This window comes from Monodelphis domestica, chromosome 4 (genome assembly GCF_027887165.1).
Source record: "Monodelphis domestica isolate mMonDom1 chromosome 4, mMonDom1.pri, whole genome shotgun sequence".
NCBI classification, from domain to species: Eukaryota; Metazoa; Chordata; class Mammalia; order Didelphimorphia; family Didelphidae; genus Monodelphis; species Monodelphis domestica.
Genome location: NC_077230.1, coordinates 4,373,934 through 4,401,595, shown reverse-complemented (window position 1 = coordinate 4,401,595; position 27,662 = coordinate 4,373,934). Strand labels below are relative to the sequence as shown.

The following is a 27,662-nucleotide window of genomic DNA, read 5'->3' as shown; positions in this document are numbered from 1 at the left end:
CTCCCCTACCTCCCCCCCCCCCATCCCATCATTGTGTAGAATTGACACTCCATGGCAAACTTAAGTGAACACATGGAAGAGACCAGTAGAGACAACATGGGATACTTACATTATGCGATCACACGTCCATGGGCATAACAGATCTTGGAAACAGTGTCTACTGAATACAGTTACTAATAAGTCTAAGATTAGAGGTTCCTAAACTCTGAACTCTGGTTCCCAGATTCCTGTGTCATCAGTGAAAGGTAACATCCAGCTTAGTTTAAACAATGGAAAAAGCCAAAAAACACATGAAGGTGTTGCCCCCTACTGTTTTAAACTGAGGAATAACAAGGTTTTTGGAACACATTTTATTTAGAATTAATGATAAAGTTTCTTTGAGTGTAGCAAGTCTTTCATGGTTCAATTCATGCTTTAGGATCATATTAAGAACCATGTAGTGCTTCATGATACTGACAGAATTGAATTTTTTTGAAATTTTGAAAATTGAAAATTTTTGCTTCGAAAATCATTCCTCAGTTTCAAACTTTTCTTTCCCTTCTGTTGATAAGTACAAATGAGATTGTACGACTAATCCATTAATATAATGTTTAGTACTGTCGCTCCATAGAGGAGATCTGAACATACTAAGCAGTAGCATGGAAAAGTTAGGGGGAATTTGGTAGAAATTCTCATAACTAGGTGGCATCAAATCTCTGTAAGTACTGAGTCATGATATAATTTTAGTCAAAAAGCATCGGAGTCTTTTCTATTTATCTCTCACTTTTGTAAGGGACAAAAAGGAAGATGAACATTTTTAACCAATTATGATGAGGAGGCAAATTGGTGACTGAAAATGCAGACAACTATATAAATCAGAATCATAAATCTAGGCCAAGCTTATTTTATTACATACATTCTGCATTCTAAATATTAATAACTTCATACTGTAAACATTAAGCATACTGAGTTAAAATTCAAGGCCACAATATTTCTGATGATCCATTGTATGTGTGTGGTTGTCTTTGGTTGGCCGAGATCCACTCGTAGTGTATAAATGCATAAGTTATATAATTATTATGTAAAAAAGAGAAAAAACCCTTGTGTATTTAATTCTTACAAACGCACAGCGTTTGTGACTCAAAAAGGAAAAGCGGTGCCCATTTCACCAAACCATCGATGTGGTTTCTCATAATAATCATCAAGGCTGTCTCTTACCTTATTCCCCAAGAAAATGGTGGGTCCTGACTGATTCTTCTAAATATCAGATAATTCCAGTTAAAAAACCAACAACCTTTAATAGTGATATGTGATCTGATTTCTGAATTTCACACTACTTTTCCCTTTCATCGCTCATTCAAAATTAGCAGTGTCCTCGCTGTAACACTAGGGATGGCACAACACTGATACTATTTTATTTCATCCTATGAAGTCATTCTTCACATTTCCAAAGTTAACATAGATTCAACTTCTACTTGGGTAAGTAGTTTCTTTCTCATACTTTGTTGCCCTCTTCTGTTTCTCACTACTATCCTGTTGCAAATGCAGTTCTTTGGTCTACAGTCATACACTTGTCTTTTGTACACATTCTCAGTCCAACTCTTTAGATGATATTGTAATTCTGCTAAGGAATCTGAAATGCTGAGGAGTCTTCACAGTTTAAAATAGCTGATAGAGCTCCATTTTGATTTTAATCAAAACACCAAGTGCCATATTGGATTCCACACATTGGATTCCACAATAAACCATTCTGAGTCTGTATGTAAGTAAGTCTATAAATTCATATATATGTGTATATATATATACACTACATATGTGTATATATATTTCCATTTTAAATACAGGCAGAGTTTAAAAAATGAATTCATATATTGTATGTTAGATCAATATTGTATTATCCTAATATTGTAGTATAGTTCCAGTTAGCATGTGGATACCAAACTTTACACTGAAGCTAATAAACTTATTAAAGCCACATTTCTCTTGATCATGATCCCTTCATGCTTCAACTTACATTGTCTTTTGTGAATCATCCATATTACATTTAGCATCATCTTTGCCTTTTTAAGCATTAATTTTATTCATTCTCTCTCTAAAGAACTGTGTGTTCTCTTTCCCTTCCTCCCACTTTTACCCCCTCAACCTGACATATAATCAAATTCTTTCTACTTCATGTTGTCTCTAGCAGACTTTATCAGACTTCAATGGGAAATTGGATATTGTGGAGGAATGTCATTTTTCCTTTAGTAGTAAGTCCCCAAATGGGAAGGCATGTGGCTTGCTGGAAGCCGGGTATTGGGGTAGATACTTCCGGTTGATGAATTCCAGTATGGGTTCGGGGCAGAGAAGAAACTGGAAGATGTCACAGGCAAAGAAGGAGGATGAGGAGCAACAAAGTTCATCTTCTGAGGATGAGCATGATAGGAGCCCATGTAAGGGAGGTCTGATGGATACTTGTACAAAGAAGACTCGGGAGGATGGGGCTGCAATGCCTGAGCAATTCCATGGAAGTCAAATTTGTAAGCATATCGCTTGCCATGAACTTTAGTCATAATATTTTTGTCGTAGTAGTAACGTAACGCACGACTAAGCTTGTCATAGTTCATGTTCGGTTTGCTTTTGCGTTCTCCCCAGCGCCGGGCGACTTCATCAGGGTCCGTCATCTTGAATTCTCCATTGGTACCTTCCCAAGTGATGCAGTTGGAATTTGAACTGTCTGATAAAAGCTCCAGAAGAAACTGCCAAAGCTGTATCTGTCCACTCCCTGAAGTAGGAGAGGGGAAATTTCCATGAGAATAGGTCACATTAAAATGATAAAAAACAAAAAAGCATTCTCCCATGGGCCCTTTTGATGATATTGTTGCCGATTTGCCTCATTCAAATTTCTCGTAAAGGTGAGAAAACATCTTATTAGGTAATGCTTGGACTATTGACCAAAGTATTGACTGAAATAGAACTTCTATTTCTTCCCAAACCCAACTTTCTCCTAAACTTTCCTTATTCTGTTGGAAGCACCATTATTTTTCAGTATCTCAAATTCCTAATCTTGGCATCCTCTTTGTTGCCTCATTCTCACCTTACATAGGTAATCAATTCTCAGATTTTTCAGGATCTCTTCCATAACATATCTCATCTTTTCTCTTTCTTGACATAGGAAGTGTATTATTTCAGCCCCTCATCATCTCCTTATTAGATGTCATTATCTTCCTAAAGAGTTTTCCTGTCTCTTTGAACTCCAATCTATCATCCATAGAGTGGATAACCTAAAGTGATTGAAAAAATTACAGTGTCTCCCTCTAGCCTCAAGGATCAAATAGAAATTCGTCCAGATTCACTACAGATTACTCTTCCTCTTAAACTTTGAAATGCAGTTAAAGTGGCATTTTTTTATGTTCCTTACATACAACATTCCATTTCTTTTTTCTATGCCCTGCACTCTCCATTCTCCCATTAATGAAAAGTGCTCTGACTCATACTCTTTTTCCTTTATTTTATGGCTTAAGTACAATCTTATACATGAATCCCTCCAAATTACCAGTGCCCCCACCTTTCTAATTATCTACCTAGATTTTTTCTCTTTATTACTATTATTCTTTATGTCCTTTTAGATTTACTTGTTGTCTCCCATTAGAATGAGGCTCTTTGAGAGTAGAGATTATTTCATTCTTTGTATTTGTATTCCTATATTTAGAACCATGATTGCATCATAGAAAGCACTCAACAAATGTTTAAATATTTGGAAACGCACTTACAAACATATTTGTAAAGCGTTGACATTTTAAGAGCCTTCATCGTTTTCCATTTTTGTGAGGAAGAATGACAAAACATAAATGGTAATAATTACATAATTCTATTTTTATTGTATTCCATAAAATCAATGAAAGCAAAATCATAAAAGTCAAATTTAAGAAACCAAGCTCTTAAAATAAAATTTAATGGAATTCTAATAAATATATAAATAACATAATATATTCTACTATGATATTTTTATTAGATCTCAGAAATCAAAATTTTCCATAAAATAAAAATAAAGCCTGATTAAAATAGGGTATTTTAGGAAAAACTCAATTCTTTTCCAAACCATATAATCATTTCCATAAAAAAAATCTCTCTCTAATTATAATGCTTACTATGTTATACTATATTTAAAGGGTCACAATTCCCCTCACCCCAAGGACTGCCATATAATGAATGACTATAAGCAGTCTTCATAAATTAAGAGATAGGTTGATAAAGAGAGAAACAGAGATGTCAAATTCAACTCAAAATTCAATTGTAAATGAAAACCTACAGGGAGAGGCCCTTCTCAGATTTATATAGTCATCGTTTCCCTGGATTTTTTAATGACTTGCTCATATAATTACTACTATACAATCATGTTCAAAGTTTAATAACTATTGGAAACTTTTCTTTCTTTTTTTTTAAGCGTGGACTTTTAGATTTCTTTTTTCCTTCCAAATATTCTCCTCCTTTCTCTCTTCCCTGCCCAATGATAAGGCAAGAGAAACAAAACATTACAAACATGTATGGCCACACAAAACAAATTTCAGCATTAACCAATTTTTCTCCCCCAAAAGGCAAGAAAAAAGGACAAAGAATACATTTCAATATGTCCTCTGAGTGCATCAGTTCTCTATCTAGAGGTAAACAGCTTGTTTCATTATGATTCTTTTGGAATTGTCATTGTGTCAGTCAGTTATGAGGTCTTTCAAAGTTGATTATTTATATTTACAATATGGCTGTTTCTGTGTGTATTGATCTCTTGGTTCTGCTCACCTTACTTTTTATCAGTGTATACAAGCCTTCCTAGCTATTTCTGCAACCATTCCCTTCATCATTTCTTATAGCATAATAGTGTTCTATCACATTCATGTCTTGACTTTTTCAGTCACTCCCAATTGGTGGACAATCCCTCACGTTCTTAAGGGCTGTTATAAATATTTTTGTCTTTGTCCTTTCTTTGATCTCTTTAAAATACAGCCCTAGTTTTAGTATTATTGCTTTAAACAAAATGCATTTAATTTAATTTATTTATGAGCATATTTCCAAATTGCTTTCCACAATGGCTGGACTAGTTAACAGCTCCACCAACAATGTAATAAAGTATCTCTTTTCCCATTTTCCTTTCATTATTTGTCATGTTCTTTTTTTTGTCATCTCAGACAATCTGGTGAGTACAAAATGGCACTTTATGATTGTCTTAATTTTCATTTCTCTAATTTTAATGATTTAGAGCATTGTTTCATATGACTATTAATAGCTCGCACTTCTTCCTCTGAAAATTGCTTCTTTATATCTTTTTGAACTGATCGTCATTTGGCGGATAGATTTTATTATTGCAATTGAATCTGATTCTAACATATTTTAAAATAAAATCTTTAACAAAGGAATTTATCAAAAGATTTTCCCCCAGTTTTCCTGCTTTTCTTAAAGTTTTAGCTGAATTGATTTTGTTCATGTGAAAACATTTAAATTTGGTATAATCAAAATTCTATTTTACTTTTCATTAACCTCTCTCTTTATATTATTTGGTCATATATTCTTCCTTTATCCATAGATCTGAAAGGTTATTTGTTCCCTGTCCCACTAATCTCCTTATATCACTCGTTTTAAAATATATAAACCTTTACCTTCTATCTTCCAAGGCAGAAGAGCAGTAAGGCTAGGCAAATGGAGTTAAGTGACTTGCCTAGGATCACACAGCTCGTGTCTGAGCTCATATTTGAACTCAGAACCTCCCATCTTGAGACTGTCCCTATATCATTCTCTATATTATGCACCTCTTTTGAATTTATCTTGGTATACTCTGTGAGATCTGGTCTGTGTACAGTTTCTGCTAGACTACTTTCTAGGTTTCTCAAAAGTTTTTGTCAGAAAGCAGATTCTTGCCTTAGTAGCTGGAACTTCTGAGTTTTTTAAACACCAGGTACAGCTTAGTTGCTTCAATATTTTGTGTTTCTAATCTTTCTTGGTCTATTGATCAACATCTCTATTTCTTATGCAGCATTAATTGTATTATTAATTATTAATAAATATTTAAATGATTATTCAATTCAAACACTAGGTTTATATTACAGTTTGAGATTGTATAGTGTCAGATCCCCTTCCTACCAATTTTTTCCATTGATTCCTTTAATATGAGCTTTTATTCTTCTAGATGAATTTTTGTTATTTTTTTAATTCTAAAAAGTAATTTTGGGTACTTTGATTAGTATGGAAAAGAATCTTATTATTTTTATTATACTGCCTTTTTTGAATTTGAGATTCTCTAAGTGATATATCATATCATCTGCAAAAGGTAGAGGTTTTCTTTCCTTGTTGTTTATTTTTATACCTTTAATGTCTTTTTCTTGCCTTATTGTTACAACTAGTATTTTGTACAAAATTTAATAGCAATAGTATTGACATATTATTGGAAAGACTTCCTCTAGTTTATCCTCATTAGAGATAATGATAGTTCTTGGTTTTGAATAAATACTACTTATTATTTTAAGGAAAATTCCATTATTCTTGGGCTTTCTAGTATTTTTAACAGAACAGATTTTGTATTTTATCAAAAGTTTTTTTCTATATCTATTGAAATAATCATGTAATTTTATTGCTTTTGGTATGGCAAATTATATTTATAGTGTTCTTAATATTAAGCCAGTCTTATATTACTAGTATAAATTCAGACTGGTCATAGTGTATGATCTTTGATATATTGCTATAATCTCCTTGCTATTATCTCATTTACATTTTTGTATAATTTTTCATTACAGAAATTGATCTATATTTTTTTATCTGTCTTAATTCTCCTTAAACCTAGGTATCAGGATCATATTCATATTATAAAAGGAATCTGCTAGGATTCCTTCTTTATCTGTTTATTTTTAAATTACATAATATGGAACAACATTCTTCATTGGTAGAATTCATTTTTAAATAAATCCATCTGGTATTTCTTTTTTTCCTTTAAGGAGATAAATTTGTGCCTGTTCAATTTCTTTTTCTAAAATAAGATTCTGTAAGTACTCTATTTCCTGTTCTGTTAAACTGGCCAATTGATATTTTTGTTACTATTAATTAATTTCATTTAGATTGCTACTTTTTAGTTGGGCAAAATGACTTTTAATAATTGTTTTTATCTCCTCTTCATTGGTTGTGGATTTATCTTTTTATGTATAATAATGATAATTTTGTGTTTTTTCTTTTTCTTTTTTTTAACCACAATCAAATTAGCCAATGATATATGCTTTAGTGACTTTTTTTCAAAATGCTTCCTCTAGTTTTATTGATTAGTTCAATTTTTCATTCATTTTTCATCTCCTCTTATCTTTAAGATTTCTAGTTTAATATTTAGTTGAGGGTTTTTTTTTAAAAAAAACCTTTATTTTCCATCTTGGAGACAATATTGTGTATTGGCTCCAAGGCAGAAGAGTGGTAAGGGCTAGGCAATGGGGGTCAAATGACTTGCCCAGGGTCACATAGCTGTGAAATGTGTGAGGCCAGATTTGAACCTAGGACCTCCCAACTCTAAGTCTGGCTCTCAATCCACTGAGCTATCCAGCTGCCCCCCTAGTTGAGGGTTTTAAGTTTATTGATTTTCAACTTTTTGTTTTCAATATGCATGCCCAATTAATTAATTTATTTTTTATTGACTATTTAAATATGTAGATTTTCCTCTAAGTGCTGCTTTGACTGTATCCCCAAAATTTAGGCTGTATCCCCAAAACATCATAATGTTTGATGAAATTTTTGGTTGCTTTATTGATTTGTTCTTTGACCTTTTCATAATTTAGGAATGGGTTATTTATTTTCCAATTTTTTTTCAATAAGCTTTTATTGATATTTTCTCTTTCTTCTATCACCATGTTTATCTCAAGTATCCCTTCTCCCTCTCTCAGAGAGCCATTCTATATGATAAAGTTTTTTAGAGAAGAAACAAATCAGCACAATTGACCAATTCATTTAAAAAGTACAAAAACAGGTATAATGTGTAAAACCTGTAGACATGCCACTTCCATGACGGGGTTGATTAGAGATTTCTTCTCCTATCTCTTCATTTCAAATTCTGTTGGATGTTTATAATTTTATTATGAAGACTAAATTTTTTGGTGTATGTAGTTGTTCTTTCCATATATATTGTGCTTACTATGCATATTATTTTCTTGTTTCTGTTTACTTCATTCTCACACGAATCTTTCCATGCTTCTCTATAATCATGAAATACATCATTTGGTATACACCACAGTAATATCCCATTAAATCAGTGTACCACAATTTGGTCAGCCACACTCAATTGATGGGCTTCTATTTTTGTCTTCCAATTCTTAACTATCATAAAGAGCGTTGCTACATATTTTGGAGTTTATGGAATCTTTTTTTTTCTTTTTACTGACTTCCATGGGGAATCTGAGTAATGGAGTCCTAGTTCAAAGGGGGTGGACCTGTTAGTAATTTTATTTGTAATTCTAAAGGAAAATGGTTGTACCATTTCACAGATTGACCAATAATGGGTGCCTAATTTTCCACAACCACTCATTTTTAAATGTGTATTCTAAAGAGCCTTTGTTGAGCATCAGTTTTATTGAATCATGGTAAAAAAGATGAATTACTATCTCTTACTTTCTGCAATTGCTTATGAAGTTTTTCTTCCCTAATTCTTGGTCAGTTTTTAGAAAAGTACCATGGACAGCTGAGAAATAGCCTTTCTCCATTTTATTCTTCCTCAATATTTATATCTAACTGATATCATATTTAATTATTCTGAAATTTGATTTGGTTCCATAACTTTTTTCCTTTTTCTTTTTTACTAGTTAAGTTTATCTGTGTCTCAGAGGGGTATATTGAGGTCCCACACTATTCGCACTCTATTGTCTATAACCTCTTATAATTCATTTAACTTTTCTTTTATGAATTTAGATGCTATGTAATTTCAGGCATGTATGGTCAGTTATGATACTAATTCATTGTTTTTGGTGCCTTTTAGCAAACTGTAGTTTCCCTTTTTATCTTTATAGATTAGAGATGTCTTTGCTTTTACTTTATCTGAGACCATGATTGCCTTTCTTACTTCCACTGAAACATAACAGATTTTGCTCCAGTCCCTCATTTTAATCCTATGTATATTTTTTGTTTTGTTTCTATACTGTTGGGTTTTGATTTCTAATGTGTTTTCCTATCATCTTCCATTTTTATAAGAGTTTCTCTCATTCACATTCATGGTTATAACTGCTAACTATTTGTTTCTTTCCATCCTATTTTCTTATACTTTTCCTTATTTTTTAATCATGTCCTCTACTCGAGAATCTGTTTTGCTTCTGAGTACTACCTCTCTTAATTTGCCTCTCTGTTACCTGCTCTTCTTCTCCTTTCCTTCCCTCATTCCTTCCTGTTGGGGAAGACGAATTTCTATGACCTACTCAGGGTATGTTTATTTCTCATTCTTTGAACATTTTCAGATGAGAGTGAGGTTCGAGTGTTGCCCTCTCTCCTCATTGTCTCTCCTGTCATATAAACTTTTCCTAATGTATCTAATTTATGTGAGGTAATTTTCTTCATTCTTTCTCTCCCCCACTTCTCTCATTGCATCCTTTCCCCTACTATTCCACTTTTATTTTGAGATCATTCCAGCCTAATAAAATCATACCCAGTCCTTCTGTCTACTGAGATAACCTCAATAAGTTCTAATCATGATAAAGTTTTGAGGAAACTATTCCTATGTAAGAATGGAAATTATGTACTATTTTAGTCTCTTATGATTTCTCTTGATTCCTACAAGAATATCAGGTTTTCTCTTTGACTCTAGTCTTTTCATCAGGAATACTTGAAAGTCTTCTATGCCACATCCAATTAAGGTGAAAAGTATCCCGAGAACAACGAGGATAGTCGTGGACCTTCGGTCCATGTCAAATGAAGATTTCTAGAAAGCCCAAGATATGATTAATCTAGTGAAGAGAAACTTCATGTGTGACGACAAGATAGCTGTGTTTTTAAAAGAGCTGTCATGTGGATGACCAATTAGACTTGCTTCAATTGTTTGAAAAGGCAGAACTCAAATGGATGAAAATTTCAAGGAAGTTAATTTGGACTCAATGTCAAGAAAAACTCCCAAACAATTCAGACTGTCTAAAAGTGCAATGGGCTGCCTCAAGAGAAAGTGTGTTCAAAGGCTAGACAGCCACTTGTTGAATATGCTACAATGGGGATGTGTTTGCTTCTGAGGTCCTTTCCAGCACATGAATTCCCATTCTTGTACTGAGAGACAAAAAGAGCACTAGCATCTTACCAGGATTTGCAAGGCGGCTACTTGTTGGTCCGAGAATCTGATAGGGATCTATGGCAAAATGAAAAGAAAAGAAAATTGTTAATGTAGTGACATCAAAATGGCTTTTAAAGAAATAGGTTCGATTCCGTTAACAGACAAGTATTATGTGCTCACTGAGCGCAGAGCGCTGTGCTAGATAATTTAGAACGTACAAAGATTATGGCAAAGTTTCTTCATTTAGGGATTTTGTAACTTAATATACCTATAGCTAGAATGGACCTAAAGATTATTTAGATCATATAGCTCTTACATTTTTTAGGCAAGGAATCTGAAGCCCAAAAATGTAAAGTGACTTTCCTAAGGTCACTTGGTTACTTACCCTTCTAGCCAAGCCCAGAATCCAGGTCTTCTCATTCCAAGTCCAGTATTTTTTTTCTGCTACAGTAGATGGAGGGCCAAGACTGGAGTCTGGAAAACTTGAATTCAAATCTGGCCTCATACTCTTACTAGCTTTCTGACAGTGGGTAAGTCACTTACCTTGTATTTGTCTCACATTCCTCATCTGTAAAATGGAGATAATGGCACCTACCTCCCAAAGATGTTGTAAGGACCAAATGATACAGCTGTAAAGCACTTAGCCTAATGCTTGACTAGTGCTAGAAATTTGTAGATATTATTGTTCCTATCATTTGATATCATATAATAAAAACTTCCCATTTGGGTTCCATAGCTTTATACAATAGAATCTACTCCAGGTTTTTGTTTGATAAATTGCAAAGTTCTGTTTTGGGAAAGAAAGTTTAAACCTGTGTGATATTGCCAGTGTAGGCAACTCTTAGTTCAGCAATTCAGGCTACCATTCATATGTGGCTCGCCTGTAATTAAAGTCTGCCTTAGAGAGCTGTCGGAGCTAACAAGCTAATTTGGGACACGGGCGTTATTTTGAAAGGACACTTTCCTGACTCCCAGGTCAGCCTCTAGCCATGATGTCTCAAAGTTCTCTGGAAATTGTAGAAATTGCAACATCGGTTATTTCTCTTTTTAAAATTTGTTTGGGGTAACTTGAAATTGCATTTTAAACCTTGATGTCGTCCTAAAATGAAAACTATTCCCCAAATCCTTAAGATTTTGCCATTGGTAAGAAGCCTGAATATTTTCCTAGTCATTTATTGCTTCTTCTATGGAACTAAACATTGATTCAATTCTCGACATACAAGAAAGGCTGCAGAGGCTTTCTGTGGTTCATAGAGATCATTGCCATCAAGCAGAGACACTGTGCAATTCATTCGTTCTCTTGTGAAGTGACTTCCTTTTTCACAGCTACCCAAGTAACATCTCCAGTGTTGAAACATACCTAACTGGGGACGCTGGTCTTCGGTTTTGGGAACTGTTGAAGAAGATGGCTGAGTAACTGAAAAACAAAACAACAAGCCTGTTTTGTGTGCCCCAGAACAGCCTTTGGTCTTTCTCATCATAAATTCCACTACTAAACTCAGGGATCAAATCCCAATTGGGAATAGTAAGATACCGGGTTGTTGTCACATGGCACCTAAGAGAGTAGAAAAAAACACAGGGAAAGTGTCTAGATTGCCACATTGCCACCTTGGGAAATCTCGACCTCGGGGCTTTGCTCTGCACACTCACTACTCCCTCTCACTTTGGAAAGGACCTCCATCATCCAGTGCCTTTCTCTTACCTCAACTTTCTTTAGATTCCATGGTTGCCTCCTACACTGCCATAGAGTATTCTAGTATGTGCCTTCCCATCCTTTCCATCATCTCTTTATGGGTCATCTTCCTCCACAATACAAGCTGCCTGAGAGTAGACTGTCTTGCTTGGTTTTAAGAATATCACCAGTGCTTAGCAATGTTCCTGACATGGGAGTGTTTAATAAATTCTTTATCTATCCATCTGTTGCCATATTAAAACATAGAAATTATAGAAAGCAGTAGAAAGGAAATTAGAGTATCTTTAAATGAATGGAGGGGGCAGCTAGATGATTCAGGCGATTGGAAGCTAGCCCTAATGACAGGAGGTCCTGGGTTCCAATCTGGCTTCAGACACTTCCTAGCTCTATGACTGAGCAAGTCACTTAGCCCCCATTGTCTAGCCCTTACCAGTCTTCTGCCTTGGAACTAATACATAGTTTTGAATCTAAAATGGAATGTAAGAGGTTTGGAAAAAATGAATGGGCCTAAAAATCTGTAGTTATTTAAATGATGTGAAATACTAAGATTCAAATCCACATGGGAAGGGGGCAAAACTCTACCTTTTGATTGTGTAGTGTGGCTATGACTTGTCCAGGTTGATCTCCTGGCTGCTTCATATGATAAATCTATAAAAATCAATAAATTATTATAAATATCAACAATGTAGATGTCTTAAAAATATGGAGTATGGTTTTACTTTTTTGCTTATTGGAAGATAAAACACAACTCTTGCTCTCCTGGAGCTTACAGTCTACTGGTTGTACAACTCGCAAGGACCAATATACAAATAAGATACATACAAGATAAGTTGGAAATGATCATCAGAGAAAAGCATAAGCATTAATGGTGTCAGGAAAGACTTCCTGCAAAAGATGACACGTTTAGCCAAGACTTGAAGGAAGCTTGAATTCCAGCATCGGGAATGATGCAAAATGCCCTCTCAAGGGATGGAATAGCTTTTGCAAAGAACAGCAAGAAGACCAGTCATTGTACTGAAGAATACACATGTAGAAGATGGCTTTATGGCAGAAAGTAAAGAGACTAGAATGATACGGAGAGGATCAGGAAGGACTTTGAAAACCCACAAAAGATTCTGTTTGATTCTGGAGGTGACGGGCAGGTACTAGAAGCTTTTGAGCAGAGGAGTGAGATGGTCAGAACTGCATTTTAGGAAGATCCCTTTGGCCTCTAATTAGAAGATGGATAGACTTGTGGCTAGAAAGGCTACCTGCAAACTCTTGCGCTAATACATATACCAGGGTGATGGCAGTGTCAAAAGAGAGAAGGGGGCATATATGAAAGACGCTCCAAAGCTCAAATCAGCAATATTTGGCACTTGTCTGGTTAGGGAGGGGGAGAGTGAGAGTCAGGAATACCTGGGTTGTAAGCTTTGGTTACTGTGGAGAACGGTGGTGTTTTTCCTAGCAATAAGGAAGCCAGAAAGAGGGGAGGATTTGGGGGGAAATTTCTTCTTTGGACATGTTGAGTTCAAGATGTCTATCTTACATTTGAGATTGAAATAAACATTCCAAGATATGAGACTGGAAGTCAAGAAAGAAGTTTGGGATGTCCAAAAAAAATCTGAGAAATATCTGCACAAATAGTTGTGGGAGCCTATGAGATCAACAAGCGCAATAGTGGGAAGAGAGAAGAACTATAGTTCAGAGTCTTTGGGGGACATCCAGAGTTAATGGGTATGACCTGGATTAAGGTCAGCAAATAGGAGAACTAGGAAGGAACAATGTCATAAAATGTCAAAAGCTAGAGAGAGAGTACAAAGGAGAACAAGTCAGGGTTGAAGAAGCATCAGGAAGGATGAAACCTGAGGAAAGACCATTAAATTTTTTATTTATATTTTTTCTAGATTACATGTAGAAAAAAAATTAACAATCATGTTTCAACGTTTTGTGATCCATGTTCTCTCCCTTTCTCCTACCCCCTCTTCTCAAGAGGGCAGACAATATGATATTGGTTATACATATGCCATTATGCAATGCGTATTTCTATATCCACCATATTATGAAAGCAGGCATTGCTTATATTAGAATACATTCACAAAGGAAATAAATAATGGTATGCTTCAATTTGCATCCGAATTCCATCAGTCCCTTCTATGTCAGTGGGATAGCCATTTTCATCATGAGTCCCTATGAGCTGTATTGGATTTTTGCATTGCTGGTAGTAGATAAGTCAATCCACATTATTGCTGTTGCTGGGTACAACATTCTCCTATTTCTGCTCACTTCATTTTGCATGACTCCATGTAGGTTCTTCCAAGTTTTTTGGTGATCTTCCCGTTCTTCATTTCTTATGGCACAATAGGATTCTATTATAATCATACACCACAACTTGTTCAGCCATTCCTCAACTGATGGACATCCCTTCAGTTTCTCATTCTTTGCCACCACAATTTTTGATACGCAGTCCTGTCCCCTTATCTTTGGTCTCTTTGAGATATAATAGGTTATAATCAACTGAGGGAAATTTAAAGTTTATGAACATGGCAGTGGTAAATTTGTGGATGATGGAAGATCCCTTGGGTATGAACATGCTCAAGTACAGATCACATAAAGTGGATAAGCAACATGTGAAAAATGCATAAACTGAGGTACCAGTAGGTTAGAGTGTTTTAGGGAGTATCATTATAATATTGAAGTCCCACTGTATGATGGAAGGATTTAAGAACAAAAGAAAGACTGTGAGTCAGGCAATGGATTCATTGAGGAAGAAATGAGTGTCTTAGATGTCAGAACATGGCTATCAGGCACTTTGGGGTGTTAGATGTGGATAGTATTAACCTCATAGAAAAAAGAGATTACTGAAGGAGTGATGGTAGAAGAACCTGGAAGTGGCAGTGGGCAAAAAGGAGAACTCTAACTTCATAACCATGAGCAGTGAGTTAGGGGTATGAGTTAAGGTACAATTACTGTTGGAAAATGTAGCCAGGGAAGATATTTCATCAGGAGAGAAATAGGTTTCAATGAATGTAAAAAGATACAAGGAGGGGTAACAGAAAAGAGCTTCTATGTAAACTGGATTGTTCAATATGGAGTAGATATCCCAGAGTGCACAGTGAAAGGAATGGTACGGTTAGAATAGGCTACTGAAGGGTGGGTGGTAGTGATGAAGGAGTGAATAGCAGAGGATGAATTTTAGAGCTTGAATAATGACCGGCAGGGTGCAGGAGCCATGAGGAGGGGATAAGTATATTAGTCTTTGATGAATAAATTCAGGTACATTATCAATGTTTACAAAAGTGGAACCTGAAAGTGAAGTAAGTAGTCCCATTGTATAGCTGTAAAATGTGGAAAGGCATACTAGGAGGTAAGCTTAATGTGGGTGAATTTAGGTGGTTCAAGAGAGTCCTCTGAGTGTGATCCAATGGCTATCCTGAGCAAACCTAAGGAAACTGCCTGTTCTGGAGCTTGGTCTGAGATTATGGCTAAAGTGTCTTCAGACAAACCCACTGTTATGGATCTTGGATATAAGAGGGTTTGGAAGGTCCCCAGGCAAGTCATTCACTTCGGAGTTTCAATGTCTGTATATCATGCCTTGTAGAGTATTTTACCTAGAAAATATATAGATCTTTAACTTTTGCGAACAACCCTGTCATAGAGGTGATATTATCTTCATCATATAGATGAGGAAATAGGGTGACAGAGTTCAGATTCTGAGACTTGAGGGTCATTGTGAACATCGACTCGGCTTCTATCTACTCAGCCACCTAATTGCCTTTTCGTTCTTATTTCACTCTGTCTTAGTGATACAAAATTTCCCATGTTTTTCTGAATACTCTTACTTTTTCTTCCATAATTAAATACCTTTATATTCATTTTCCATAATTTCCCCCAGTTATTCTGTAATCAATAAATAGTAATTCTGTTTGCAGTGCTTTTGTTATCTGAGGACTACTGCATATTTTGATTATATCTATTTATATCTTTCTATCTATCTATAGCTTCACTGAGTGTAATATATATATATATATATATATATATATATATATATGTATACATATATAAATACTGTGGCCACTGGATCAAATGGAAAGCATACTCTAGTCATGTTTCTCCTCTATCCCCTAACCAAAATAGAGAATGATTAGACCAATACACGTCTCTATAACTGATACGTTTTCATTTCTTCACACACACTAATTATGAGGAAAAAACCTAGAAACCTTTTAATTTGGCTTCCTCTTACTACTCATATTCTGGGCCCTACTTTCTTCTGGTAATTTATAATCTGAAAATCTGAGAACTGTTTTCTTACATCCTTTGAACACTTATCTATTATTAAATATCTCTGGAAGATATCTAGGACAAATATTTTTCTCATTCTATAGCTTTATATTTCTGTAATTCTCTTCTTTAATGTTATTCATAGAAAAGCTTTTTTAATTTTATAGTCAGAATGCTTATTTTAACTTTTATTCTCCACAGTGCCTTATTTAAATAAGAATTACCCCCTTGGGTGAAGCCAAAATGGCAGAGCATAGGCAACAACTCAGATGAATTTTTTAACTTTCTCCTCAAAACAACTTTCAAATAATGCCTCAAATCAAATTCTAGAATGGCAGAGCCAACAAAAAGGTTGAGGTGAGATATTTTTCCAGGCATAGATATAACTTAGGAGGTTGACAGGACAGTTTTATGACACTGAGGTCACAACACAAGACAACTTAACACCACCAACAGGCCTTAGAGGTGGCTGCAATAGTAGTAGCAGAAGCTTTGAGACAACTGGTCAGAAAGAGATTTCAGGGCACCCTTTGCTGGCACTGAGTGTAGCATGCAATTGTATTGCCCACATGTAGCTCCAGATCACATTTCCAGGGAAAAGAGAAGCACTTGTGATTGTGGCTACAGAAGACTACCTACAGTTGCTCACAAGGGAGCAGGGACCCTGATTTAGGTCCAAAGAAGGAAGTAGCACTAGCACCTAAGGCCACAGGGGAATAAGATCCCTTCCTGTGGGGCTACAGCATAGGCCAGGAGAATAGGGTCTACTCCATAGATCATACAATTTTATAAACACCAAAAACTTACAGATTCCCAGAACTAGTCCTGATAATAGCACCACAACCCCCCAGCCCCCACAAAACCATGAAATTTGATATGGGCCTTCCACTGCTCCGTGAGAAGAATTCATCTTTAACATAAAGTTAAAAGTCAAGAAATAGCCTGGGAAAATTAGCAAACAACAGAAAAATAACCTGAACATAGAAATCTACTATGATGATAGGGAAGATCAACAGACAAATTCAAAAGAAGACAATAATGTCAAAAAGCTACAAGTAAAACCTCAAAGAAAAATATGAATTGGAAACAAGCTGAACAAGAATTCCTAGAAGAACTCAAAGGGGATTTTTGAGGGGGAAAAAGAATCAGAGAAATAGAGAAAAAATTGGGAGGGATGAGAATGATTCAAGAAAATTATGATGAGAGTCAACAGCTTGTTAAAAAGGCAAAAAAGAAAAAGAAAACTTGAAAAAATATTATTTAAAAAAAAGATTTGGCCAAATAGAAAAAGAGGAACAAAAATCCACTGAAGAGAACATAAAAAGCAGTATAGGCCAAAGGGGGAAAAAGAACTACAAAAAGCTCACTGAATTAAATAATTCCTTGAAAATCAGAATTGGGCAAGTGGAAGCTGGTGACTCCAGGAGACATCAAGAAATCATAAAACAAATTGAAAAGAAGAAAAAATGAAAGCAAATGTGAAGTATCACATTAGGAAATCAACTGGCCTAGAAAAGAGATCAAGGAGAGATAATTTATGAATTATTAGACTCTCTGAAAATAATAAAAGAGCCTAGACATTATGTTTCAACAAGTTATAAAGAACCTAGACATCATATTTTAAGAGATCATCAAGCAAAACTCTCCTTATATCCTAAAACCAGAGGGTAAAATGGAAATTGAAAGAATTCACTGATCACCTTCTGAAAGTGATCCAAAAGTGAAAAAATGTGGACGTATAGATAAAAATTAATTGGAAACTAAATGTTGCAATACAGAAGTATAAGTGGATCAAAGAACAAATCATAGAAATAAAAATTTCATTAAAGAGAATAACAACAATGAAACAACATATCAAAATTCATTGGGATACAGCCAAAGCAGTACTTAGGGGAACTTTTATATCTCTAAATAAAAATGTAAGAAAGAACAGGTCAATGAATTGGGTGTGTAACTTTAAAAAAAAACCTAGAAGAAAAATAAATTTTAAAACTCCAAAATGGAAATCCTGAAAATTAAAGTTTAATAAATTGAAAGTAAGAAAATTATTCATCTAATAAATAAAACTAGGAACTTATTTTATGGGGGGGAAAGAACATTTAAAAACACTAATCTGATTTTTAAAAAAGAAAGCAGAAAATCAAATTTTAGCATAAAAATGAAAGGGATGAATGCATTAACAAGGCAGATGAAATTAAAGCAATTAATAGTTCTTTTGCCAAATTATATGCTAGTGAAACATAATCTAAATGAAATGGATGACTACTCACAAAATTTAAACTAATAAACAGAAGAGGAAATAGAATGCTTAAATAAACCTAGTTTAGCAAAAGCAATTCAACAGGTGATAAATTAGCTTCCTAAGAAAAAATCCCCAGATTCAGATTTTCACCAAATATTTAAATAAGTCCAACACATGTTGAATAATTTGGGGAAAATAAACAAAGAAGGAGTTCTAGCAAATGTCTTTTGTGACAATTCTGGTGCTAATACCTAAACCAGGAAGAGCAAAAACTATACCAAAACATTACAAAGATCATTCACTATGATGAGGTAGGATTTATACTAGAAATGTAGGGCTGGTTCACAACAACAAAAAATTTCATTATCTCAATAGAGATAAAGCTTGTTAGTTAAAAAAAATTAAAATGTAACAAAAAATGAATGGGGAACAGCCTCCCTCCAAAATAAATCACAGTTAAATGTCTAAAATACTTTGTTTCAAAGAATGACAATACAATTAAGTTAGGTCATATATATACATATATATTTACATATATTTAATTTATTTTGTTTTGTTTTACACTTTGTTAAATCATTTTCAAATCATTGGCCTAATTTTCAAAGATTTATTAAAATGCAAATAATATCTATATTTACCTTTACACATGAGTGGATTGTTTTTGCTTATGTTTTTTTGCTTTAAATACTTTCCTTTTGGCATAGTCCTGGGAATAGGCTCTCCAGGTCAAAAGATATGGCCTCTTTAGCAACTTTTTTGTATAACTCCAAATTGTTTTCAAAAACATTTTAACAGGGGGCAGCTGGATGGCTCAGTGGATGGTCTAGAGACAGGAGGTCCTATGTTCAAATCTGGCCTCAGCCACTTCCCAGCTGTGTGACCCTGGACAAGTCACTTGACCCCCATTGCCTAGCCCTGACCACTCTTCTGCCTTGGAGCCAATACATAGTGTTGACTCCAAGATGGAAGGTGAGGGTTTTATTTACAACAACAACAACACTTTTAACAAATTAACAGAACTCCTAGCAGTGAATTAGCATGTCTGTTTTTTTCCCAATCCCATTATGAATAAGTTGGCTTACGGTTTAACATCAGGACTGATCCTCTGTGTATAAGATGGTGCCATTGTTTGTTTTCATTTGCATTTTCTGATCATTAGCAATGTTGAACATTTTTCAGGTGATTATTTTTTCTTTTGAAAACTTCTTATCCTTACAGATGTATGTCAGTTTCCAATATATTTTGGATGCCAAATATTTTGTGATATTTAATGTAAAGATTCTCCTTCCTGTCCGTACCTTTTCTTACGACTAAGCCCTGAAGAACTGGGGCAGGTTGACTGCTAAGGAGCAGACCCACGGGGAGAACCGGGAAGCCAACAACTTTCTCCCTTCAGGCTGGCTTCTCAGCAGCATGCCAGCCACAAAGAATTTCGCATATATGGAAAAACTGTGAGAGGCAAACAAATATATGTGTACATATATTCAATAAGGAGCTCTAAAGAAGGATGGAACTAAAACACAAAATCAGAGGAACATATGACTACTAAATCTAGGCTGGTCTTGTTGGCAGGGGAGAGAAGGAAGAGATGGCCAGCCTTCACATCCTCCTGTTGTCCTCAATGTCAAAAGAATGGTCGTAGAGATCCTTAGAGAAAGGAGACAAGAGTGGAATAGGGCATATGGGCAAAGCTGGATTCATGTCTGCCTAAGTGGAGTAAATATGTGCTTATTAATGGTTCACATCCTTTTGACTTGTTTATTTTTTCCATTTTCCATTTTCATTCTATTCCTAATTATACAGTTCCTTCTTCATACTTATAAAGTATATCGTCCTCCAATCTCTTGCAATATGTCAAGGGGATGACTTATATTTGGATAATTTTCCAAGTTGAAATTAATGGTGGCATAGATCATAAGATGCTGCTCTAAAACTACATTTTGCTAACCTATTTTCCAAGCTTTCAAGTACTTTTTGTCAAATAATGGTTCCTTCCCATATACTCTGTGTTCTTTGGTTTATCATATTCTAGACAGCTTTGCACACTTCTAGGTCTGGATTAGCTAAACTATTCTGCTGCTTAACTCTTACATTTCTATCTAGTACTGGAAAATTTTCCACATTACTACTTCAAAACACATTCTGAAATTTTTGTATTGCTTAGAGTCACTTTTCTTCCAATTCCTTGATTATTCCTTGATATTCTTGACCCCTTCTTCCTCAAAACCAATTTTGCTATTTTTAAATTAAATAACATATTCATATGGCAGTTTGGTTTGTAAAGTACTTAATCTCTAGATTAATCAGCTAAAAATGATTTTTACTGCATTGGCATAGCTCGCCAATAATATGTCAAAAATCTCTCCAGTTATTTAGGTCTTCCTATATTTCTATAAAATTTGCTTAAAATGATAATCATTTCCAGGCCTAGAGATGGGAGGTCCTAGGTTCAAATCTGGCCTCAGACACTTCCCAGCTGTGTGACCCTGGGCAAGTCACTTGACCCCCATTGCCTAGCCCTTACCACTCTTTTGCCTTGGAGTCAATACACAGTATTGACTCCAAGACAGAAGGTAAGGGTTTAAAAAAAAATGATAATCATTTAAGTTCTTTGTGAAATTTGACATGCAAATTAGCATGTCAGATAGATATTTGCTGCAATTTTGTTTCTATGAAAAAAATTTCTGTTCCATCACTTCCCCCTAAGTTTTATATATAAAAATATTGATGATTTCTATGGATTTATTTCATATCTTGCTACTTTATTGAAGCAATTAATGTTATCATTTCAGTTTTATTGATTTACTAAAAGTTCTCTTAGGAAATCATCGTGTCATCCAAAAAATCAGGTTTTTCTTGCTTGCTTGCTTTATATTCTTTATTTTTCCTGATATTTTGCTATAGTTAGCATTTCTAATAATACGATGAAGAACAGCGACAGTTGCCATCTCATCAGAACCTAAGCTTTATTTTATGCTAAGGTCTGGGGCCATTTATTTATTCACACCCCTATTTATTTATTAGGGATATTTATTTAAATAATTATTCCTCTGTTCTCATGAATATATTTTATAGCAAATGACTAACTTCTATTTTTATTCATCAAATATTAGCAAAGGTCCTCATACAATGCATATCAAACTAAAAAAAATAATACTAAATGTATTTCGATAAATTTAAATGCAAACCTTTGTGATGAGAGATGAGGCAATTTCAAATTAAACCTTGCTCAGCCTTAAGGGAAAGCTCGTACCACCATCCAGTTCATCACTGCATCATGTATGATTTAAGGTTAAACTTAATGAGTCACTAGATCAATAAACATTTCTCAAACACCTTCTATATACTAGGCACTGGGCTGAGTTGTGGACATAAAAAGAGGCAGAATACAGTCCCTGTCCTCAAGGAATTCACAATTAAATGGGACAACCACAAGCAAAGGAATATATAAAAAACAAGCTAAATACAGGATATTATAAATAAGATAAAAGCAAGTTCTGTATCGGGAATAAATCAGAAAGTCACAGCACCAGAACTAGGAAACATGGAGAAAGCCTTTCTGTAGAAGGTAAGATTGAATTGGGGCTTAAATGAAGCCATCAAAGCCAAAAGGCAGAGATGAGGAGGAAGAGGGGATATCCAGACAAAATGCCAATAGCTGTGAGATGGATTATCGAGGTTGTGGAACAATAAGGATGTTGGTATCATTGCACTAAAGAGTATGTAGCATAGAATGAGCTATTAAAAAGCTGGAAAGGTCAAATTCCTGAAGTTGGGGCTGGCATGATCAGATTTGGGCTTTAGGAAAATCATTTTAATGATTAAACAGAGCTTAGATTAGGATGGGGAGAGGTCTGAGATAGGCAGATTGACCAGCAAGCTGGTGTGGTGGGAGGTGACGAGGATTTGCACTAGAATTGTGGCAGTACTCACTGGAGAGAAGGGGCTGTATTCAAGGTCTTGGTAACAGGTTGGATGTGTGGTCTGAGAAATGGTGAGGAATTCAGCTTAACATCTAGGTCTTGAGCCTGAAGGACTAGGAGACTCTAGTTACTTTCTCCAGTAATGAGGAAATTAGGAGGTGGAGAGTTTGGAGGGAAAGATGATGAGTTCAGTTTTTGACGTGTTTGGTTCAAGGCGTGTCCTGACTATCTAATCTGAGATATCTGAAAGGTGGTTAGACATAAGAAATGGGGATAAATTAACATTTGGGGGCAGTATGGGTAGATTTGGAAATTGTCAGTAAAGAAATGATAATTAAATCAATAGTAGCAATGGTGGTCATCACATGAAGTGTAAATGTAGAGGGAGAAGAGACAAAGGTTCAAGAGAGAGCACTGGGGGACCCCCATGGTTGAAGACATGAAATAGATGAGGATCCAGTGAAGGGGACTGAGAAGTGGTCGGATAGGCAGGAAGAGAGCCAGAAGAAATAACGTAAACGGTGAGGTCAAGAAGAATGAGAATTGAGAAGGAATTGGCAATCGGTAACTTTAGAGAGGCTAATTTCATTGCAATGACAGAATCTGAAGGAGATTGTAAGGGGCTTGAAAAGAGAAGAGAGAATGAAGGCACCTAGTGTAGATGACCCTAGTTTGCTGTCAAGGAGTTTGGTCACAAAGTGTAGAAAAATATAGCACAATATTAGAATGGAGAAGAGGATCAAATAAGGGCTTTGGGGGGTTGTGGGATTCATGGGTATGTTTGTAGGCAGTGGGGAAGTAACCAGTAGACGGAGGGAGTAGCAATGACTATGGGGGCAATCTGCTGAACAGTATGGAATGGAATGGGATTGCTTGTGTGGGTAACAGGAGACATTGGTGAAGGAAGAGATAAGTGATGGAAGAAGGCATTTGGGAGATATAAAATGAGGAAGTAGGAAAAAGAGGTCATTCTCAATGACTGGCTTCAATTTTGTCTTTAATTTATAAGGATAGAGTCTCAACTGAAAAGGTGAGGGGGGGAACACTGGGAGATTTGAGAAGAGTCACTGTGGAGTCTCAGAGAGCGATTGGTCATTATTATACGGTTTGTTAATACTGGAGGATTGGCATAGGGAGATAATTGCCTAGCAACAGTGAGGTCTCGGCTAAGATAATATAATAGTTATTGGATTTTTTTTTCACCGTTGGAAAAAGATGCTGCTCTGCAACACTTGTGTAGGAATTAAGGCAATGAATGGTGGGAATGATAACATTTATATATGAGTTAGGATGAAGTAGAAGCTTGTGGGAAGTGAGTAGATTGGGGAGCTGAGTGGTTAGCGTGTTTTAGGGAAAGTCATATATGTTCAAGCATCCTCATATGAGGTAAGGAGTTGAGGAGGAAAGAAAAATGATAAACTAGGTGCCAAATTAGTTGAGGAAGGAAGAGGAGCCACTTAGAGGTATACACTCAACAGTTACCATTATTTTCATTGGGTAGTAGAAATGAGAAGCATGGACCTCAAAAGAAGAGAGATCACTGAGTGATGGAGGTAGGGGAAAGAACCTAGAAATGAGTGGTGAAACAAAGGGAAAGAATGAAGTTACAACCAGTACTGGAAAGGAAAGTCAGGTAGGCTATGCCATCAGAGGAAGCTGGGTTTCAATGATTGAGAGAAGATGGAAGGAATGGGAAATCAAATGAAAAGAGAAGCTTATACTTTCAGGAATAAGTCTTCCAGAGGGCACATTGGAAAAGGTGGGTGGAGTTTGATTGGAATTGAGGGGAATGGGAACAAAGAATAAAGAGGTGGGGTGGGAATCACTGGGATGTATACAACTCAGCCAGCTGAGAGACTGTCACACCATATCTGGTATGCTGTCTTCAATTTTTGGTACCACATTTCAGAAAGGAAATTGGAGTGTCCAAGGAAATCAGCATGGTGAAGAAGCTGAAGAGTATGCCACATGAGAATTGGCTGAAGATACTGCTGATTTTTAGCCTAGACCAAAGACCTAGTTGACAGAAAAGACAGGTAGGATTTTTGCCTTCCAGGATGTAAGATGTATTCTCTTTATCCAAAGAGAACAGACATAGGAGTAATGGTTGAAAGTTGTAGAAAAATGTTCTGTTCTTTCAAAGACACGTCTGACTCTTCATGATCCCATGTGACATTTTCTTAGCAAAGAAAGTGAAGTGGTTTAACATTGTCTTTGTTTTATTTTACAAATGAGGAAACTAAGTCATATAGAATTAAGTGACCTGCCCAAGATCACATCGCTAATAAATGTCTGAGGCCAGATTTAAACTCCAGAAGATGAGTTTTCCTGACTCCAAGGTCAGCAGTCAATTCGCTGCCCCACCTAGCTATCCCAAAAAGGTTATTTAAGGCAAATCTCATGATAATCCAAAAGTGAAATAAGTTGTGGAAGATAATAAGTTTATCCTCACTACAGGTAAAAGAACAAGATGAGCATCCCTTGAACATGCTGTAGAGGGGATTTCTGTTCAGGTTCTAATTGAATTCTTGGGCCTCTGAAGTTCCTTTTAACTCCATGGTTCTGGGGTATTCTTTACTTTCCTTACTAAGTTTATACTTTGCAAAAATATCTTGTTGTGCATAAAGTTGCTGGCTCCTCAAGATTCGCGCTCTGTCGCTTCTTTCATAAGCTGAGTCTATGAGTCTATGTAAACTAAATTTCCTTAAAGGGTCTTGCACATATAGCTCTGGTACACTGTGGACACATATTTTGATGTCAGTGATCTTATGGAAGAAGTTAGGCCAAATGTGTACGTTTTATTCTGTCTCCACTGCAGGCAATTTATGCCAGATCTTCGTCTTCAATGATTAAAAACGGATATTAGTCCATTCCCAGATACTCTCCCATCTAACACCACGCACATTACGCGCTCTACTTTCCCCTAAAAATCATATTTTAGTCACGAGAATGAGTTCAGTGTTCTTTTTAGTCATCATGCAGTACAAACTCTCCTTACTAGTTAGGTTAATGGCACGTTGTATTGGCAACTCTGTATTTCAGACATAACCAAAAGCATTGGTGAAGTTAAATGCACTTCTTTTTGGTTGCTTCCCCAATGCATTCGTGTTAATTAGGTATATACTTGTTAAAAACCATCAACAGACTCGGAGGCCAGCTTCACATCCTGCTTCCTGCCATTATCCTTTCTTTCCCTTCACTTGCCCAAGTCTTCCCTACCTCCCACACTGATCTTGGCTTCACCCTGTGAAGCCAGTCACTGAAAAACTGAACTCGATGCTTCCTTCCAGGATTAAAGAACTCTCTCTCTCTGTCTCTCTGTCTCTCTGTCTCTCTCTGTCTCTGTCTCTGTCTCTCTCTCTCTCTCTCTCTCTCTCTCTCTCTCTCTCTCTCTCTCTCCTCTCTCTGTCTGTCTCTTTGTCTCTGTCTCTCCCTCTCTCCCCCCATGTCTCTGTCTCTCTCTGTCTCTGTCTCTGTCTCTCTGTCTCTCTGTCTCTCTCTCTCTCTCTCTCTCTCTCTCTCTCTCTCCCTCTCTCTGTCTGTCTCTTTGTCTCTGTCTCTCCCTCTCTCCCCCCATGTCTCTGTCTCTCTCTGTCTCTCTGTCTCTCTGTCTCTCTCTCTCTCTCTCTCTCTCTCTCTCTCTCTCTCTCTCTCTCTCCCCCCCCTCTGTCTCTGTCTCTGTCTCTGTCTCTCTTTTCTCTGTCTCTCAAAAGAACTAAAAGAGATAGCTAAATGCTACATAAACTAAAATCATTGTCTCTCTTTCTCCAGAGTTATGTAACATAATTCAAGTCGTTCTTAAGACTGATGTGATTTTTTACTTCATTTGTCGCTTGGACTTGTTCTTAAAAACCAATAAAAGTCCATTAAGACTTCCAGGATAGTACTATGTGCATCGTACAGGTGTGTGTGTGTGGGGGGGGGGATGGGGGGTTCCTAAGGCATCCCACATCACCTGAGTATGAAACAACATCCTAATGAAGAGGTCATAAAGGAATCACCCAACTGAAAATGTCATACCTGGCCTAGACGCAATTCTTTGTGTGGATTCAGGATATACTGACGTGTTTGGAAAAATAAAAGTGGCTCCTCCTGCAGGCGAAAGATAAAACAAGTGATGGCCTTCTGTAAGTCTCACGGTCATGTAAACTATGAACAGCCACAATAGAAAAGATGAATGTCAACTCCTGGAGCCACGAACAGATTCCAAAGTGAAGTCTTTATTACATCGATGACAAAGTGCTTTTTGTCTGACTTCGTAGTTTCCTGACCGAGGCATTAGCAATAAATGGAACAGGAAGAAAATTTCTCAAAGCGTGCAAACACTTGTAGAATATTATATAGTGTTTTGGGTCATTTTTTAAAAAGAATTTAAAATGCTTTATATAAATATATTTAAAAATTAATTCAATTTTCTATCCAAATGTGTATATGATATTTTTTTCTTCCTTCTGTTTGCTTGAGGCTGCAAAGCAAATAAAATATCTTAGAATTCAATTCATCCAGGCTAGAGTTTTGTCTGTCAGGCTTTTAGAAATAGTTCCTTGATGGGGGCAGCTGGATGGCTCAGTGGATGGAGAGCCAAGCCTAGAGACAGGAGGTCCAAGGTTCCAATCTGGCCTCCGACACTTCCCAGCTGTGTGACCCTGGGCAAGTCACTTGACCCCCATTGCCTGGCCCTTACCACTCTTCTGCCTTGTATTGACTCCAAGACAGAAGGTAAGGGTGTAAAAAAAAAAAAAGAAGTAGTTCCTTGAGTAGTTTCTACATTTAGCGATATTCCAAAATGGGAAATCACAGATGACTTGAAATTGTTACTTACCTCCCAAAAGCTTTAAATGAGAAAACTATGGAAAAGAGAAAGGTTTGGGGTCACAGATTTCTCTCTTTAGCAGGAAAATGGTTGTTTTTCATTTGTTTGTTATTCCGAGTCATTAATAGGCACAAGAATAATATATGCTTAAGATATTTTGACATCTCATAACTTTCTATTTTTCTTCCCCAAAAGCATACCATTTGGGGTCTTGAAAACAAAGTAAACAATCAAGATTCAAACAAAACTAAAAATATTAGCTTCTAAAGGATCGCGTTTTCTTTACCCTAATAACCTATGAAACAAATTGAAGCACGTTTCAGGAATACGGCAACATGTAGGCATGTGCAAACATACATGGTTCCTGTGTATCTCTATAGGCGCTCTCATGATCGCACATTTTCTCGTAAAACTTTTTTGTTTGATGATTTCCAGGACGACTGGGTCCTGTCAGCTCTCATTGATTCCATTCACAGAGTAGCCACTTATAGATAGTTTATGAAATT

General features: G+C 36.0%; 1 protein-coding gene across 5 annotated transcripts in view; it reads right to left on the bottom strand.

Moving 5' to 3' along the window:
* Window positions 1–867: 867 nt before the first annotated feature.
* Window positions 868–27,662, bottom strand: part of ERG (ETS transcription factor ERG) — a 175,031-nt gene continuing 148,236 nt past the window's right edge. For 3 of the 5 annotated variants that reach the window (XM_007493097.3, XM_007493095.3, XM_007493098.3), the window contains 5 exons: window positions 26,364–26,435; window positions 12,498–12,563; window positions 11,583–11,639; window positions 10,250–10,297; window positions 868–2,743 (listed from right to left, as the gene is read on the bottom strand). In XM_007493097.3, coding sequence (XP_007493159.1) covers window positions 2,223–2,743; window positions 10,250–10,297; window positions 11,583–11,639; window positions 12,498–12,563; window positions 26,364–26,435 — 764 coding nt within the window. In that variant the 3' untranslated portion in view covers window positions 868–2,222. The remainder of the gene's footprint in view (window positions 2,744–10,249; window positions 10,298–11,582; window positions 11,640–12,497; window positions 12,564–26,363; window positions 26,436–27,662) is intronic. The other 2 variants (XM_007493096.3, XM_056825972.1) reach the window with 2 other exon arrangements.